This window comes from Lutjanus erythropterus, chromosome 11 (genome assembly GCF_056507025.1).
Source record: "Lutjanus erythropterus isolate fLutEry1 chromosome 11, fLutEry1.hap2, whole genome shotgun sequence".
Taxonomy (NCBI): Eukaryota; Metazoa; Chordata; class Actinopteri; order Lutjaniformes; family Lutjanidae; genus Lutjanus; species Lutjanus erythropterus.
The window spans coordinates 6,849,423-6,868,518 of NC_139327.1; the positions used below are offsets into that span (position 1 = coordinate 6,849,423).

Consider the following 19,096-nt stretch of genomic DNA (forward strand, 5'->3'; position numbering starts at 1 on the left):
TCACTTTACTTCTCGACCTTTCCTTCGCTCGCCACACTTTCACAGACACTCTCTGAGACCATAGCCAGTATTATCAGTCTACCACTTGCTCTGTTGCTCAACTCACTACGTTACACTGTCCAATCAGTAGTCTGTAGTGTTTGCTAGCTTACCTTTATCACAGGACTAAACCCAAAATACTCCCAAAGCAGAGGCATTTTTTTCAGATTTGTCCTGTAACTTCACTGAACACATCACCTCAATACAGCATCTCTGTTTAAGTTTAAGAGGAGTGTCTGTATCCACAACGGCATTGAAAATCATACCGATATCCTCCTATACTATAATACCTTCATACCAACCAAGGCTATTGGATGCAGCGCTTTTTCGCCATGTAGCCACTTGCTGTTAACCTGACAGATGGTTTGTTACACAGAACCATCTAGGAGGATGTCCTTAGAAACTGTTTGGAAAAGGGCAGACACTTTCAAAAAACACTTGGAAGGTGATTGGATGAACCACAATACAGGCTAACTTCAACCAATCAGATCAAAGTCTTGCTGAAGCTGATTAGGAGAAGAGTGAAAACATCTTTTCCATGGAGAAAAGCCTTCAGTGCCGTTCTTTGCTCTTCTTTCAATGTAGACAAACAATATAACTGATGCTATCACAGTATCTACGCTATCCTCTTCTGTTTGTTCGAGACGAGTCACTTCTTGCTGTTGGCACATGTAACACCACGTCTGTAGCTGCCAGCAGTCCCTCCTAGGACCCTAATTGGCTGCATCATGAAGCCAATGAAGATGGATTCCCACGCGATCTCGCAAATCCAGCTGCCTCACATGGTAAACTTGTTGCCACATACACTCTTTCCTCATTGGGTTAGGTTAACCTATAAGCAAATGCTCTGGAATATCGACAAAACTACTTAGGTTTATGAAAAGATCATGGTTTGTGTGTACACCCACGCGGGTGTAGCTATTTACACACCAGGTGCAAATAGAACATTGGCTGCAGATACCTGGGTGCTAATAGCATCTGCCTGTATTGCATTGCTTCTGCTAGCAGTTGTTTCTGCCATGACACAGGGATAAAAGGCTAAAAAAGACTGAAGAAGTTACATTTTGACGATATTTGATACCACTTATTTACTTTTGTAGATGTGTAGATCAACCTAAAAATACTACAAATCATGGTGAGCTATTACAATACACAGTCTGTTTCACATTTCCATGAATAAAAATGCACATCTGGAGATGTAGAAATGTCAGTAAGTCTGTGAGCGTGTACAGTACGAGGAGTACCTGAAGTCAAGTTTCTTTAAGTAGCTGGTGATAATATTTGGTACAATCAGTTTTGGGTCAAGGTGCATGTACATCTCATCAGTGTCTTCACAGTACATCTGTGACTGCTCTCCTAACACAAACACCAACAGCTAGTCTTCTCTGTGATGCTTATTCATGTCTTCCAGATTCTGGCCCTCAGCAGGCTGAGATGTTGCATTTCTGGTGCTCCGGCGGTTCCGCCGTGGGCGGTGCTCTGCGAACCAGTTGGAGACGGTCATGGCGAGGCGGAGGAGACCCAGGCTGATGCAGTGCACCTCCGAGGTGATGGGGATGTCGGAAAAGAGGGCGTGGTCCCGACACATGAGGGCGTTGCTGCATTCAAAGTCTTTGACGATGTTGAGGATCTCCTGGCGCTCCGCCTGCCGCATCATTCCCCGTATGTTCAGCAGGGTGGAGACGTGCTTCTTCCTGTGGGGAGGAAGGATACAGGGAGGAAGGGGGGCAGACGGGTGTTAATGGAATTTGGGTATGTTTAGTGTCATGAATTTGACAAACAGTCACATCTCTGTGACTCACAGCATGTGTGTCTGTTTCTGGGAGACAGCAAAATTTGGTGACTCTTTCTAAAATTTCCAGTTCATATGTGTTTTACGTGCGTCACTGTATTATACCCATTCTTGAGAATTTGGACAAATCATGTCCTGTCAAAAAAAAAAACTACTATTAATACCAATACTCTACACTCTACATGAAATATATGTATTTTTTTTTCTAAACTAGCTCTGTGACAGACAACAGCCTTAGCAAGAATTCACAACTTTAAAAATATAAATCTAAAACTAACAATACCTACTGATGACATAGGTATAACAATGTGCTATTATAATCTTTGTTTTAAAAATTTATTTTTTTAAGAAAATGTTGGACCTTTAAAGTTGTGTAAGGACCCTTGCCCCACTTTCTGGTTTAAAAAAGATAGGTGAACTTTCTATTTTTTGACAAATTCATGAAATAATATTGCTATTAGATGTGTCTGAGCCAGAACATATCAACTAAATCAAAGCTAAATAAGAATTATGGTTTCAAAATTTGTATTCTGATTAGCATTAGTAAGAGAAGTCTTAGCAACTTGAAAAAATAAAATGGCTGCGAAATGAAAATATGTAACATTTTATCAAAATGTCTACATTTAATAAAAATGTAATCACCAAAAAGTTTTCCTGCCTGATCTTTTAAAATATATTTTCCAGCGTAACTGAAGAGTAAAAATCAAACCCCCTGCCAAAATACAGTTTTGGCGCAATTTTCAAGAATAAGTGATTAATGACAAATAAATCATTACTAAGGCTTTATAGATTGGTTGTATGTCAATAATGAAAACAGCTTTGAACAATTTACATTTGACATATTTTACTTTGTTTTTATCCTTTGCATTTCTATTTTCTAATTATTATGTTTCACACTAGTCTTTGACACAACTTTAGGACCAAGCTACACTGCATTACACCAAACATATTACTTGTGAATGTGGCAAATAAATTTTTCAAAACGTGAAGTTGGAAAAGTCAAAATAAGATATTGCCTTTGTCTACCCTGTGTCTCCTAAACATAAATGAGGTCAATTTAAGACCAATATGAGACGAATAGCTGACTAATTATAGAGTTGACCATTTTCTCATACTTTTTATATTTGGCTCCTGAGAAACAGTCTTTGTCTTGTCTCAGCCCAAGACTAATATGAGCTCTATTCAATCAGCAAATCAGTATTAAAATGTTCTTTTTTTGTCTCACTGCACTGATCTTAAATTTGTCTTAAATAATCAGCTCTTGAGATAACAGTGAGAGCTAAAAGAAAACTCAGTTGTCTTAAATGAGATCTCAAATTTGTCTCAGTGGTCAAATTAAAGTCTTGTTGCTCCGGACGGTTGTCGAGGAGACACCTCAGAGACACCTCTGAGCTCAGCAAGAGATCTACTTTTCTTTCTTTTCTCCTAAGGGGGAGAATTTGTCAGTGAACTCAAAATTAGAATCCCATTTATCTCTCATTTGACAAAGAAAAGATGATTGTGGGTTTGAATAAGGAGGAAAGCTCCGTTTTCTAAGGATTTCAGGATGCCCATGTCTGGGCACAGTCATGTGTGCATGAATAGACTTGTGGTTAAATCAAGCACCCAGACAACTCAAAGAAGGCCGACAGCCTTTGATCTCTTAAAATACCAGCAGGGGATGCCATACAGTAAACAAAAGGCTTGAGTCAAGCAGTGAGTTAGCATGTCTCCAGGTCTGAACTACTATGTTTTGCTCTCCTCTCCTACACCTCTCCCTCTTTGATTCCAAGCATGGCACCAGTCTGTCTCCTGCAGGGTGGCAGGAACAGGAAGTACTCGGCAGCAGCTTCCTGTCTGCTCCGCCGAGGCTTCTGCGTCACACGCGGTCGTAGGTTGCCAACCGTCACCTGAGTCGTAATATGTGCACAAACAGCCTAAGCGGCTGGGACTCCCCCCTCCCCGAGGCCTCTCAGCCTCATCCATTCTCAAAACAGAGCGGCGCTTCGCTCCAAAAATAGCAAAGTTAATGTAGATATGTTTCCGTGCTTCTTTTCCTTGTTTTGATCCATTGTGACAAAAAAAAAAACAACAAAAAACCCATACATAGTCTTACATTTTCCTTGCTTTGGGTAAGTGCCAAAAACAGCACTGCGAATGTGTTGCAGTAAGCATAAAAGAATATTGGACCTTCGGGGGTACAGCAGAGAGAATATCTGTTTTCATAGACGCTTCCTGGTCGCAATAGAAACGTTCCAACGCCATTAATTTGTTAAAGCCCTCACCTTATGTCTGGAAACTCTTTCACCAGGACTGCAACCTCCATCTGGATGGAGGGAGTGTCCTCCAGGAGAATGATGTCAGCAAGGTGGCTGATGATGCTGTCCAACCAGGATGAGCTTGATTCCTGAAGCAGAGAGAAGATAAAGAGGGTGGTAACAGTTTAATTATCACAGTACAAGTGGTACTCATCACCTAATTCCCAGTGAGCACCAACTGAGATTTCTAGTCAAAATCTGGATGACATTTGGTCCGAATGTTGGGTGTGTTCAGACAGAAAGCAGAGAAAGTTTTTCACACAAGCAGATTTCATATAAAGTTAAAGTGGCAACTGCGCTTGGAAAAAATTACAGCAGTCCAAATAGCGAATTGGAGCCATAGACTGTATATTAACTATGCTGAGATCCTATTTAACATATGATCTGTGGGTGAAGTGAATTGTTTCTCCCTGCCCCCTCCTCCTCAGGCTGGCTGCAGGAGCTCTGCAGGAGCTCTGCAGGAGCACAGGACATGCACAACATCATAAATTGACAATAACAAGTGACGACTCCTCGACTGTAAGTTGATCAATTGTTTATAACTGTCAAGCCCTTTATCATGAAAACAAAACTCCACTGATCTGAACGCTACAATGGCATCTAAAAGAAAATAAAAAAGTGTTTCGGCTTTAAAAGGAGGCATGAGTAGCAGTGAACAGTCCAACTTTCAGAGGAAACACAGATTATTTAGTTATTAGTTAGGTCAAGCATTTAGGTCATTTACTGTAAAGTGAAGTGAATAACAAAACTCCACCTCTGTTTTTCTGGGTTTTGTTTTTCAAACGCTCAGGAAAAAGAAAAGAAAAAAAAAAGAAAACTGAATTCTTTGGCTTGGCATTCACTAAAAATAACGGCATCTTTTTTAGACAGCCATTAAACCTACCCCACCCCCACCTCCCCAAGTTCCCAGTTTCCACAGACACTCCATCCCGCTCCGCGGCGAAAAAGGCCATCAAGGCCATCCCAGAACCACATCAAAGCCGGGCCAGCTGACAGGAACAGGAAGTTCCTTCTGAACACAGCGGCTTCCTGTTGTCAGCCGAGGTGACGGACACTTGTTTGAACTCGCGCACAGAAAGGGGGCAAATGCCACGCCGTCAGGCCTAGTTGTTTTACACCCTCTTCCCCCCTCTGGCAAGTGCTAACGTAAGCCCGGTTCATCCATCTCCATCTCACTGACGGCAGCCATTTTTCAGAGCTCACTGTATCAACACTGTCTGAGTTATTCCTGACCTAGGAAGTTCGAGGGTCAGGCTCCATTTACAGCCTCCAGACTCTGCATCCCCTGCGCCAACTCCGCTCAGTGTTTTTAAGAATCAGCACTTTGGAATTATTTATAATACTTAGGGTCTCCTGAAAAGCAAGTATTAGCTCTGTTTGTAATGCTTTGGATTTCATTCAGAACAGTTCTTTGTCAGACTAAAGAGTATATGTCCATTAGGTTAAATCAGACTAAATGTATCCTATTTAAATGGACAGTCCACCCCAAAATCAAAAATATTGTAATAATATAGTTCCTCTTACCTGTAGTGTTATTTATGCAGCTAGACTTTTTTGATGGGAGATGCAGAGTTTTGGAGATATTGGCCATAAAAATCATGACCCAGTTTCTCAAAATAATCCACAGAACTTGCTGTGAGCAATTTCATGTAGGAACTACTTTCTTTCTACCAAACTACACCTACCAACCATATAACCACACAGAAGAAAACATGCATCTACTCATGGACAAGAGGCTCATGCTTGTGACAACATTACTTGCTAACATGCTCGGTAATGTTTACACCACTCTAGCTAGCGCTGTGAAACGGTTGACAGGTGGAGTTTGGTAGAAAGAATATAGTTCCTATATGTTACTGCTCACAGCAAGATCTGTGGATTATTTTGAGTAACCAGGTCATGATTTCTGGAAAGAGTCAATGCTGTTGAGTTTTTCAACTGTTTTTTTTTTTTTTCTCTACTTTTCGGTGCTTTGTGCCATGCAGTTCCATTATACTGGAGAGAAGGCAGACATTTCTACGGCTGATATCTCCAAAACTCAGCAACTTACACCAACACAATCTAGATGGATAAATTACACAACATGTAAGAGGATCTTTTTTCAAATTTATTTATTTTGGGGTGAATCGTTCTTTTAATGACAAATGGTGATGCAAGTTAAGACTTACCAAATCCTTAAAGAGTCCTTTCAGCTGTTTGGCTTCATCTTGCAGGCGGAAAGCCATCCTCTTCCTCATTTTGGAGGATGTGCAGATCACCCGTCCTCGCATGATGGCTCGGACATACTCTACCAGGACCCGCCGGTGCACTTCGCCCACCAGTGTCTGTCGGTCATTCATGACATTAATCACTTACTGATTTCATATAACCTATAAGCAAATACTCTGGAACACCGAAACATGTTAAACACCACCACCACCAAGCAAGTGTTACCTGATACGGTGGACAGTCCATCCTTCTGAACTTCTTGAAGTGTTGTTTGATGCTGGCTTCAATGGCCTCAAAGGCCTCTGTGTTGTTCAGCCATTTTCTCTTGATCAGCTTGTCAAAGAAAGGCTGGAACAACAACAGACAAAGCTCTGATTAACACAGTATACAAACAAGAACTGAACTGAACTTGAAGATTTGAACTGAACATTTTTGATACATCTATTCCACCAGATTTCAGAGATGAATAGTAGTACTTAGTAGATAGTAGTATTTTTACAGCACTACATTTATCTAATAGATGTAGTTACTATGCAGGATTTTACATGCAAAACATATGATCATCTTAAAAAACATGATGAAATAAACAACATGTCAAGTAGTTAGAGTAGTTACAACAATAAAATTATGCTTAAATGTCAATGCTTCAGTAATATTGTAAGAATAAAGTCCTGACAGGTCATTAGACTTCATAAGGAGTACCTTTAAAATCATGTAAAGCAACAATAAATGTGTGTTCTGAGTTTATCACACACAGAAACATGTGCTATTAACCTCCCAGCCAAATCTGAATAGTTAAAAAAGTAAGTAAATAAAATTAGGCCTGAAAATCATGAAGAAAATAGCAGTTTTTTCTTCTCTGAAAGGCTAGGGATGTGTCCACCCCACTGTCTCAATGTCAAACATCACTGTGACCTGAAAGAGACCTAAAACATGGACTAGGCTATGGGCTGGTATTGTCTTTCGGTATGCTTTGGGCTCTGCTCGGCACCTCGCCTCTTCAGTATTGCTGACGGTCTGGGTTTTTCCAACTTGTTTTCAACAGATTCTACTGCGTCAAAGTCGTGAGCAGTGTTTTCCACAATGAGACCTTCTGTGGAAATCGAATTGATTGTCTTTGACAATTTTGAAAACCAGGAGGAAATATTTTTGAGTGATGCCTGGCAGTACACAGTCATACAGCCAAAATTCACTGAATCACGTATCCTGAGTCACATTTAGGGGAAACAACAATTTAAAGTGGAATTATTATGGGATTCCCACATGACTTACTCACCCTGATGTGATCAAACAGCCTGTCAGTCAGCACCTTCACCGACTGGTTGATGATCCTGTCCAGAGAGGAGTTGGCTCTCTGTGCTGATTCCTCACTGCCTTGTGGGTCACACTGCCTGCAGCGCTCCACTAAGGATCTGCAGGAAACACGGGACATATGAAGCTGAACATTGACCCGTTGTTTCAAAAAATGTAAAAATGTTCAGTTGGATAATGAATCATTTATCTACCTGAGAGGAGGGCAGCAATTAACCAGAGCTATGGTCCTGGAAACATATCCGTCCCCTCGGTCTCCAAATTCTGCCTGAGTCTCATGAAACATTTCCACCTTTCTCTGGAAACTGGACACACAAAGGGTTCATGAAAACCTACTGAATGCTATTACAATCTATGAACAATCCTGTTCTGTACTATAAAAAACCTTGAGGCTAGCCCGAAAAATCTGCTCTGTATCCAAGATATCCTATTTGCACCTGAGTGAGAATGGTCATACAGTTTTAAACGCGGCCCTCTAGTATAGCTATAATAAGTGACAAAATCTCTGAAGAGAGGAGGTTGAGGTTGACAATTTTCAGTTTTTAGCAATTGTTATCTTTACTTTAGGCTTTTGGTTGCAGTTTGATTGGGAATGGGCAACAACACTACTTGGCTAGGTTTAAGAAAAGAACATGGTTTGCCATGCAATTGTAAAGTGCCACATTAGCTATTTACAGCCTGTGTGCAAATTGCATTGTTGGGCTATTGACACCTGGATGCTTGTTTCTGCCATGCTAGGCTATATAGACCTGTGTGTTGATAGCCACATTGTCTATGCCATCCCAGGTGTACATAGCTATTTGGCTAGTGACACTCAGATGCTAAGAAATTCTGCCTATAAATATTAACACATGCAACAAAGGCGTGAATTAAAAAAACAAGTTACAAATTGGGTTAAAACTCTGATTTCATTCCTAGATAGCATATACTCACCTGTAGAGAAATTCAGCCAGTCCAATTAGACTACAACGAGCCACTCTTGCCCCTAGAAACTGGTTCACAGATGTAGATCTGTCCAGGTCCACCTTCAGTCTCTGGAATTGTCAAAGACATGAGTGATAAAACAGCCATAACCTAGACTAAAAATAAATGTACTAAAATCATTAGAAATTTCCAAGAGATTTTTCTCATGTCACAATGTACCTGGATGACTGCACGTGCCAGGTGCGACTGATACTCTTCTATGTGCAGAGTCTGGGCCCATCGCCTCTCCTCTTCATCCAGAACCTGAATCAGCTCTGTTGTCACCTTCTCCTGAAAACAACAGCATCAAGAGTGGGGACCAAGTCAGTGGTTTGCAAGTCACAAATAAGTCTTTGTACTCAAGTACCAAGTCAAGACTAAAAAAATCCTATTTTGAGTCCTAAACAATGTAACACCATGTTTCATCTTCATTTATGTACAAAGTTACTTAGCTGTTCAGCTAATGTTAGCTCAGCATTAGCACACTAACTATATTAGCTTTGACTGATCCTTTTTTGTGCAACTTTTAATGTTGAACAAAGTTGTTGTGTTTCCATCTGTAATTTTTGACCCGAATGTTTTGCACACTGCATGTTTTTTGTTGTCCACTACATAGTTTTTGTATGTGGACAAAATAATCTTTTTCATAATCATCTGATTTTGTGATAAAGGAAAATTAATTGATTCATTGCACACTTTTTAAACAACAGTCTTTTTAATCTTTGGGCTTCGTTGGAGGTATCAAGTACTTTTAAGTCACAAAACTCAAATGTTAAAGTCCAAACTGAGTTGCAAGTCCTGATTTTGTCAAGTTGAGTCTAAAGTCCTAAAATTTATGACTCAGGTCTTACTTGTGTCCAAGTCATCTGACTTGAGTTCAGTTTTATGTTAGTGTGTGTCTGCTATCCAGATTTAACAGCTGTGTAAAAAATAAGATTGCTTACCCTGACAATATTGATACAGTCTTGTTCCAGTCTGTCCACTGTGTCTTGGGGCAGAATTGGTTCCAGTGGAGCGTAGCTAATTGGTGTGGTTGTGCCAATGGTTCCAAGGACATCCCTAGTAGAAAAGTAAAAGTCATTACTGAAGAGGTTCAGTTTTCAGGTTCAACACAAGTTTGAAACATTATTATTGCCTGGGAGCATATAAGTTCACCGTCTAGTAAGGGACCCTACCTGTTGTAGATGTTGTAGAACCAGTCCAGTAGTGAGTAGACATCTGTGACCTGCAGTGGGCCGCTGGTAATGGTTCGCAGACGTTTGGCAACAGCTCGGTGGTAACTTTCCACGTACACCTGGAAGGCAGCAAACTCTTCTGGGTAAATGGATACAGCATTCCTCCTTGCTGCATCCAGGTCATCCACCATCCGGCTCCTCAAGTGCTCAAGGTATGATGCCAGCTGGCCTGCCTGGGTGTCCATCTGGTGTGGCAGGCTCCAGTCTGCAGCCTCTGCCACTGCCTGCCTCCACTTTGACTTCAGTCGTCTGGGACGCTGGCTTTGATGGATCTGGGGGCCCTCTCGCTCTGGCTTGGTCTCCTCTCTCAGGGCCCAAGCAGCATCAGCATGTTCCTCCTGTTGGATCACCAGTACCACCAGCCCAAGGTTGGGACCAGCGCTGGGCTGACGGAGGGACTCCCGCACTACATCCCACATCTCCCTCTGCAGGGCCTCGTACAGGAGCTCCACGTCCTTAGCCTTCCGCCGGCTTGAGTCCAATGTTGCATTGGAGCTGAGGTCATTCAAGGATGAGGACATCCTGTCGGGAGGAGTACTGGGACAAATGGTAGGAGTAAGGGTGGGAGAAGTTGTAGTCGGCAAGAGAGACAGCAGCTCACACTCTCGCTCTAGCTCCTGAATATGTGTATCAGCCAGGAGGAGGTCCCTGTGGTTGACCAACTGGAGGATCTCCAGAACTGTGGGAAACAAAGAGAGAAAAAGGCAGCCATGTTTAGTTGCAACAGTCAAGAATCAGAGGGCTGACCGAAAGAGTGTATCTGTTTTTGTGTTAATTAAGTAGTAGTGCCTGATCCTGACTGATATACTTGTGGAGGCAGGAGCAAGTCATTGTTTTACAATTCACAAGTGTCAAGTCTTTGCACTCAAGTTCCAAGGCCTAAACTTTGAGTTTCAAGTTCTAAACAAGTCACAAAGCGCTCTTTGCCTTACTGTAATCCATTTTTTCTTGATCAGCTCAGTTTTTGAATACATGGAAATTAACTTTGTTATGAATTTTTGCAGCTGGAGCTCAGTAACATAATATAAAGTCTTCATGCCATGGTTCTGTCCTGCATCTTGCTTGGGTGCTGTTGGACTGCTTCACAGAAAATTGGATCTGGGGAAGTATCGACTTACTGAGAATGGTTAGCGTTAACGTTTGTTGTTTCAGGAAATGAAAGGAAATGAATTGATTCATAGACACTCTTTAATCTTTGGGCTTGAGGAAAGGTGTCACATCTTTTCTAGTAAAAAAAAAGCTCAAGTCCAAGTGCAGTCACAAGTCATTGGCGTTAAAGTCCAACATGAGTTGCAAGTCTCTTGATTTTGTCAAGTCAAGTCTTTCAAGTCAAGATGTTACACGACTCAAATCCACACCTCTGCAAAATGTGTTATTTGTTGTTAATTCTGCACACTCTTCTATTCCTAGCGAGGTTCCCTGTGGAGTCTGTGAACAGTAGCTTTGGTTGAACTTCTATCTGGAGGAACCTGAGGCTGGAGGAAGTGCGGTCATTTCCTGATTTCACAGTCTGGTGGTGATTGAACCCAGTGACTCAGGGATCTGGGGACCTCTGAGGCCCTTCAGAGAGTTGTCTAGGATTGGGAGGAAGCAGTGCTGAAGCTCGACCAGGAAGAGCTAAGGCAAGCAAAAGACCTTGCCTAAAAATCTAGCAAAGACCTTGCAAAAGACAGATTCTTCTAGGTCTAGGAACTGTTTTTAACACCTGGTGTTTCATTGATCGTTACCTGAGAGGGGCTCTCTGGTTTTGACCACCAGCTCCTCCTCCACAGTTTCCTCCTCAGCCTCTTGGGACGCCTTGTCTGACATGGATTCCCTCTTCAGCTTGCCCAGACTGACCATCCTGAGGAAGGACGGCCGCCTGGACGCCTCCGCCTCGCTGTCTGTGCTCAAGTTTCCGCAGGGCAGGCTCTCTCTGCGCTCCTCCTTACGTCGACCTGTGAAGCTGCAGTGTATCCACAGTCAGCAACAAAGAACATGAATGGCTGCAAAGCACTTTGAATAAGATCCACTATCAGACTGCATGATTGATGAACAATAATGGCAGTTATTAGACTTGTATTGTACTGTACAGTAGCAGCTATGCTTGGAATGCCACATATTCACACATTTGTTCAACAGTGCTGCTGTAAGCATGACTGTCCCAGTTAAAAATAGTCCCATTCAGTGAGCACAGCAAGTACACAACATGTCACTGAGAAACAAAAGAGGTTTCCGTAGATCAACAAGTTGCTATAGCATATTACATAACTTACATAACCTCAGGAAATAAGCACACTATATGCTATTCAATTACGAACTAGCTACGCAAGAGCATCTCCTCTGGGACTCACGCTAATTCGTCACAATATTAGATATCAGCTGTTCAGAAAGACCGTGACTCTCTATGATAGTTACATCACTGTATTGTTTGGTATTTCTGCTGGGGTCCATTTTATTTAAAGTGATGTCTGTTGATGGCCTTTATTTTTTTAGATATTCTCCTGCAGTTGGTTCCTGATATTGTGCTTTTGTAAGTAGGGATTTTTTTTTATTTTTTTTTTTACCTTTATTACAAACTTTTTCCATCATTTTATTTTATTGTGCATGGATGGACTGCAGTAGAGCTCTTAAGAAAGGTTTTCTACAGCACCATGGTTCTATAGAAATGTAAAAAAAAAAAAATATTGCATTTTTTTACCTTTTTACCATTTTAACCTTACAAAACCATGTTATTCTTTGAATTTATACAGTAAACTTTATTAATTAAAGTTAATTAAATTTAAAAGTTCTAGCAGTTATTTTTCAAGACACTTCAGAATGGGCAAACTTTAAGTTTTTTACTTGAAATTATCAGTTGAATGAATGTACTGTACAGAGTTTAATCAACTCATTTAATTACATTTCTAAAAAAACATGATCAGCATTTTAGCAGACTTCCCAGCATGCACTGTTTTAGAGTTAAAACTCTCTTATAGTTTGAAGAAAACATGATGAAATCTTTTTGTGTGTCTCTAATAACCTGTCTGAAACAAACAACTGATTTTTCACGCTGGGAAAATGTAAAAGAAAATCAAATTTGTTTATAATGTTCTTCAGTGTGACTGAACATTTGATGGTTCAAGCTTACTGGACATGTTTTCTCAAATGCAACTGATTTATTATTAAGTCCTTCAACTTAAGTCAAGTTCAGTCACCTTAAAATTTTGAGGCAGCTCAGTTGCTAATTTTTTTCAAGTTAAAAAAAATAGTTTTGTGTGGGATAGAGATTCTGGACGACGGGAGTTGATTGTTGAGTTGGACACTTTGGATTAAGTTGATTCTTGAGTCTCATTGTTTTGTTGAGTGGTTTTTGATGACCTGGAAATGAGACTAAACGATCTTCCTCCAGAATCTCTACCCACCTTTAAAACATGTTGGAAGTCTGAATTTTTCACAAATCAATGATACATGACTGCTAAAATCTTATAAGATCTAAACTCTTCTTCCTCACCGGAGCAGGGTCATAATTCCTTCGGAGCTCCTGCATAGTCCTTTCATTTTCTCCCGTTTCTCCCTCTCTGGTGGGAGAGTGTTTGAGTCTCCGGGGCTGTAGTGGGGAGAGTTGTTCCCCCATACATTGCGCCCTGATATGCGGAGCCCCTTCCCCAGTTTTCCAAGGGTTTTGAGGGGCGACACTCCACAGATGCGCTCCAGTGTCCCCCTGAGCGGCTTCCCTTTTTGATTCCCTGCCCCGTGTCTCTCCGCGTTCACCTCATTTTCCTCCTCTTCGCCATCACGGGAGGACCTGAGCTGGAGGTTGCCCCTGACCTCCCCCATGATGAGGCCCATTTCGCCTCCATTCCTCTCATCCTCATCCAGGTCCACGTCATCAAAGGGGTTCAGGCTCTTGTTGAGATCTTTCAGGTCATTCAGCTCCTTCAGGTCATTGAGATGGTTCAAGTCCCTGAGGTCCAGGTCCAGCCGGGGCAGGATCAGTTCACCGTTCACTCGGGGGAACTCGTGGCAGCTCTTGGACCTTCCAGGGAGTTTCTTCAGAATAGGCATGGTTGCACTTTAAATTTTAACAAACTGAAACACAATAACAATGTCAGCTTTAGTCAAAATGTTCAACCAAGATCAAATATATGAGCAGCTGATTGACAAATCAGTGTCAAAATGAATGGCTTTTTTTTTTTTTGACATTTATATTTATACTATCTGGCTCTGAACCCAAAAATGTCCACAGTGGAATTTTTTTAATTTCCTATACAGCTGAGATAAGCACAAATCCATTCACATGTCTCAGATCTTTCAAAGTATGAAGCTATTAAAGAGTTCCTTCCTCTCGCCTTCCTTTGTTTAGTCATTGGTCACAAGGGATCATAGGAATCTGTATTTCCACCTGTGTTTTGTGAAAAATGATAAAATGAGTAACCTTATGTGACTAAGAACTAAATATAGTTCAGAAATGGCTGCATCCCAAAACCTATTAAGATTTATATCAAATGCTTTGTACCACTGGATTCAAAACAGCTTCAATTTCAATAATATGTGCTTTAATTTAGAAAAAAATGGTTATTTGGCATGTCAAATGATTATTAATACTGTTACTTTACTTTGTCCAGCAATTAAAGTATGATAAATATGTGAAATAAAAAAACTGTCATGTGTAGCCATATCTTTACAATTTACACAGCAATTTTTGTTTTTCCAGCTTCAACAGAAATACATTTGTGGGGCTTTTCTGTAACATACTAAATATAGTTATTAGTTATTAATGAGTTAATGGTCATTTAAATTGTGTGGAAAACAAACCATATGAATCAGGTATGGCAATGTGGCACAGTGTGTGACTGAAATAAACTTGCGAAATGTGGAAAACCGTTCTCGTGGTCCATCAGCCATCAGACAGTTTATATAACAGGACTCAACAACATCCTTTCACATGCTGGTTACGCAATGCACTTTGCTAAGCAAATAGGAAATATGTCTTCAAAATATTGCTGCGTTTACACGTGCTGAACTATGACCTTATATAAATATTTTACAGTTTAGAAACAAATGGTTGTGTAAACTGGGTTGAGAAAGGTTGATCAGCAGCTTTTTGACAAAATCAACATGATGATGATGATGAGAAATCTATAATTCAAAATATTAAGTGTGAATGCATTGTTTCTGTGATTTATACATATATATATATATATATATATGTATATATATATATATATATATATATATATATATATATATATATATATATATATATATATATATATATATATGCTTGATGACATCTCTGGTTACTGATTTTGCAAACTCCAGTTTGTGATTTATTATATATATTATAGATTTGTTCTTACTGAGCCCAACTTTAAGAGTGAAATTTTTAAGATTTTCGTAGAATTCTAAAAAAAAAAAACTTATTTTGTATATTTTGTGTTTTTCAATTTTGTCCTAAAACGACAGTCACGTGACCGTGTATACATTAAAATGTTTTGTTTGTTTGTTTGCTGTAAGCTTTAACAAAATCCACACTGAAAAAATAGAATTGTTGGACCAACTGAAAAAAAAATACTTAAATTGGTAACAAAAAAATTAGTTTTTTTTTTTGTTTGTTTGTTTCAAATCAAGTTAACAAGTTTGATTACTACAGTTGTTTTAGGTCTGATGTACTTAATAATCTGATTGCTTTCAAATCAACAGTTTACATTAATGCAGCCTAAATTTAAGGCAGATCAACTTAAAAGTTTCCAACTCAGTTATTTGCTTTACCCAGAAGTAAAATTCTGATCCCTAACAACCTAATAATATGGTTTCAGTAAAAGTATTTTTTATAGTAACCTTAAAGTGTTATTTCAGTTTGATAAATATAATTGCTAATGTTAGCATGACTTTATGATAGCTGGTTTTGTTCAGTGAGTTTAGGAAAACTTTAACCTTTCAATTAATTTCATATCAAACAAAATACATTATTTGACAACAAGATAAAATTTTGTCTTGCACTGCAGAGGGAAAAGTCTGGAACAGTTGTGGGTGTCATGACATCAGATGAACAATATAGAATAAACCTCACTCATGTGTTTTTACTGAAATAAAAATAGCAGGTTAAGGGAACGGGATGAAATTTCAAGTTGTTATAATCCACAAAAATAGACTGCCATCACTAAAGCAGAAAGCTGAATGGGACTCATTCAAAACATTATATTACTTCACCTACAACTGAAATACACTTTTTACACTGCATGTTCATTGTTATGTGTAAAAATGCTAAATTCAGCCAAAGCTGACGTCTTAGTTAGCCAGTGGTCTTTTTTTTACTATGAAATTCCCTCTTTGCGTTTATACAGCTCAGCAAGTAAAAAGACTGCACTAAAAAAAGTCTGGATGACAACCAGCTCAGACTGCTGAATTCTCACATCAGCTCCAAATGAAACCTAAACTGCATTTTGCATTAATACTGGGAGAGGGATCTCTTCACTGTGAGTATGAACAGGAAGGATGATTACACCTAAGTACATATGAGCATCTGAGTATTGTTTTAAGATGGAGTTGAAAAATGTGAATTTATCCTTTAACATATATGTATTGTTACTCATTTCCAGATGCAGAATTATTGCATTTTTTAAAAAGTGTTTAAAACACTTACATCTGTATATTACCCAAAGATAACTTCTAATATAGTTTGACTTTTAAATGTTTTTTTTCATTTTCTCAAATTTATTTTTGAACTAATCTGATATAATCTAATTCAAGATGTAAACTAAGGGTATGGGAGGATGATTGTGCTCTGAAAGTACAAGTTTATTCAACGTTAATTCAGAGAGTTTAGCACATCTGGGGCATCTTGAAAGTAAAAAAGAATATATGACCGGCATCATTTGTACTGGCCGTGTTCCTCATATTAATTCTGTTTTCTTTGTTCACAGCAGGGTTGTGTGTTTTCTCTCTGCAGCACTGTAGTTACATACATGTGTACACACCTGGAAGCTTGCCTGTATAACCACAATCCTCAGCTGCTGGCCACTGAGCAGCTTATTTATTCCTAAAAGTTGAGATACAACTACCCAAAGTAGAACAAAGCACAAACATGTTTTTTTCATAATGTATATCTACTTTTTGGTAATTATATAAAAAACATTTTATTGCAAAATTAGTCTGTTTGATTGATGTTTGGATCCTCACCAAAACTGGGAACAGTGAATCTCCAAAAGGGACAGCGTGTGCCTTAATATATGTATCTTTGAAAAGAATGATTAGAATGTCAGCTAATTGGGACTGAATGTCCACAGACAGTTTTTGCATATAATCACATCCCTTTGCCGCACTCAAGTTTGTTTGTAGTGTGAAACAGAAGCATTAGCAGTGCTGAATTATGTTTTGAAAATGATCAAACATCACATTTCATTTATGAAATGTAACCCAAGGATCTCTTAGATAATGCAGTGCTTTACATTGGTTTCAGCCAGACTTTTCTCAGTTTTCACACAGGTCGCCTTTGTGGCTTGCATGTGCAAGTTTTAATGTTTCTTTCTTCAACATTTGAACATGGTCTTCAAACATTGTGTGCAGTGCTGAAACTACTTGATACCTCCTCTTTTTACGGTTGATCAGAGGAGGAGGAAGACAGGAAAACATCCACATATGGCTGGAAAGGTATTATTCAACAAACAATAGGTGATATGAAGAGATCAGTTAAGATTAAGGCGTCTTTATACAACAGGTCAGATAATTCAGTCCTCGTTAAATTCAAATAATCTTGTGAACTGAAGTTAAACCAGGACTTGTCATGATCTAGTGAATTTTCTAATAAGCATTATTTCCTCATTTACAAGATCAGTGAACAACACAGACTGGCTCACACTCTATGAATGACAATAATTGCAGGTTCAAAGTTAGCACCAGCACCAGACAAATGCTAACAAAATATAAATGAAATATGTATAAAATAAGTGGTTGCCAGATTTGCTTCATCCACCAGCAAAAAAAAACAATGGCAATACTATTTATTGGCTGGTAAAATTTTAAAATTCATCAACTGATTAATCGATTATTAAACTATTTTGATAAATGATGATCCATTAATCAGTTTTAGTCCTTTTTTAAGAAAAAACAAAGTCAAAATTCTCTGATTACAGTTTTTCAAATGTGAATATTTTCTGGTTTCTTTAGTCCTCTCTGACTGAATATTTTTGGGTTGTGAGTAAAACATTTGAGGACTTGAGGAGAAATACTAATTGACATTTTTCACCATTTTCTTACGTTTTATGGCACAAACAACTGATCGATTAATCGAGAGAATAATCATCAGATTAATTGATGATGAAAATAATAATTAGTTGCAGCCCTGTTTGACACAAGAATTCATTTTGAATCCTGGTGTCAAACCTACTTTAAGAATACAACAAATGGCTAGTCACCAATTAATGTGTTGATAAAATACACAGCTTTCTACAGAGACACAAAATTTGAATATTGATATTAATCATCAGGGTAAAAGCATGAATGAATGAATGAATGAATGAAGTAGTTCTCTCAATGGACCCAAATGAAAATTAAAGCATCAGACAGACTGCAGAGAGTGGGACTCACCTGATGAGATTGCCTTGCAGTGTTTCAATACAATGTCATCCTGGAGTGTGCTGGCTGTGCAGGTTGCCAGGCTGTGGAGTGTGTGCAAGTGTGTGTGTGACTGATGAGTGTGAGAGTGTGTCCGAAAGTACTCGGTGACTCAAGAGAGCAATGTGGCTGCTTGTGGTTTCCTGACGGCCTCTATTGTGGTGGAAGGTGATATGTTTTCCTGAGGAAAGGCCCGTCCCGTCCTTTCTCCCCCCTCCTACGCCAGAGACCCCTCCAACCCCCCAACACACACACACACACACCCGCACCCTGGGGACCCTTCTAATTACACTAATTGCATTAACTGTACAGTGAAGGAGGACAGAGTAGGACAGAGAATTCCCCTGCAGTATTTTATGTTTTTTATCAGCACTACACTCTCTGTGTGTGCATGCATGTGTATGCATGGTGCCCTGACTGTCTGTTGGAGGCAGAAAATGAAGCATGAGGATGATTCAGTGTCCGTGGCCTTGAGTCCAAATTCCATTCAGACACCATCAGCGTTGTGTTTTTCCTCTGCGGAAGATTTTAAGTGGTTTGACCTGAGCTAAAATGACCATCAACACACCGCTGCTGCTGCTATATTGTCTTTACAGCACAGCTTCAAGGTCACTGTAGTCATGGCACAGCTCGACTGTCGCACAAAGAACAGGGCAGTGAGACAAAACAGCTGA

The 19,096-nt window shown here is 39.5% G+C and overlaps 1 protein-coding gene across 1 annotated transcript; it reads right to left on the reverse strand.

Moving 5' to 3' along the window:
* Nucleotides 1-902: 902 nt before the first annotated feature.
* On the reverse strand, nt 903-18,556 carry exoc3l2a (exocyst complex component 3-like 2a). The gene is made up of 13 exons (XM_084730671.1): nt 18,396-18,556; nt 13,318-13,895; nt 11,573-11,790; nt 9,786-10,524; nt 9,555-9,669; nt 8,791-8,901; nt 8,581-8,681; nt 7,842-7,952; nt 7,613-7,748; nt 6,562-6,684; nt 6,297-6,452; nt 4,096-4,217; nt 903-1,733 (listed from the first exon to the last, which is right to left on the reverse strand). The coding sequence occupies exons 2-13, from the start codon at nt 13,869-13,871 to the stop codon at nt 1,415-1,417; spliced, it is 2,805 nt and encodes a 934-aa protein (XP_084586797.1). The 5' UTR covers nt 13,872-13,895; nt 18,396-18,556; the 3' UTR covers nt 903-1,414.
* Nucleotides 18,557-19,096: the final 540 nt, after the last annotated feature.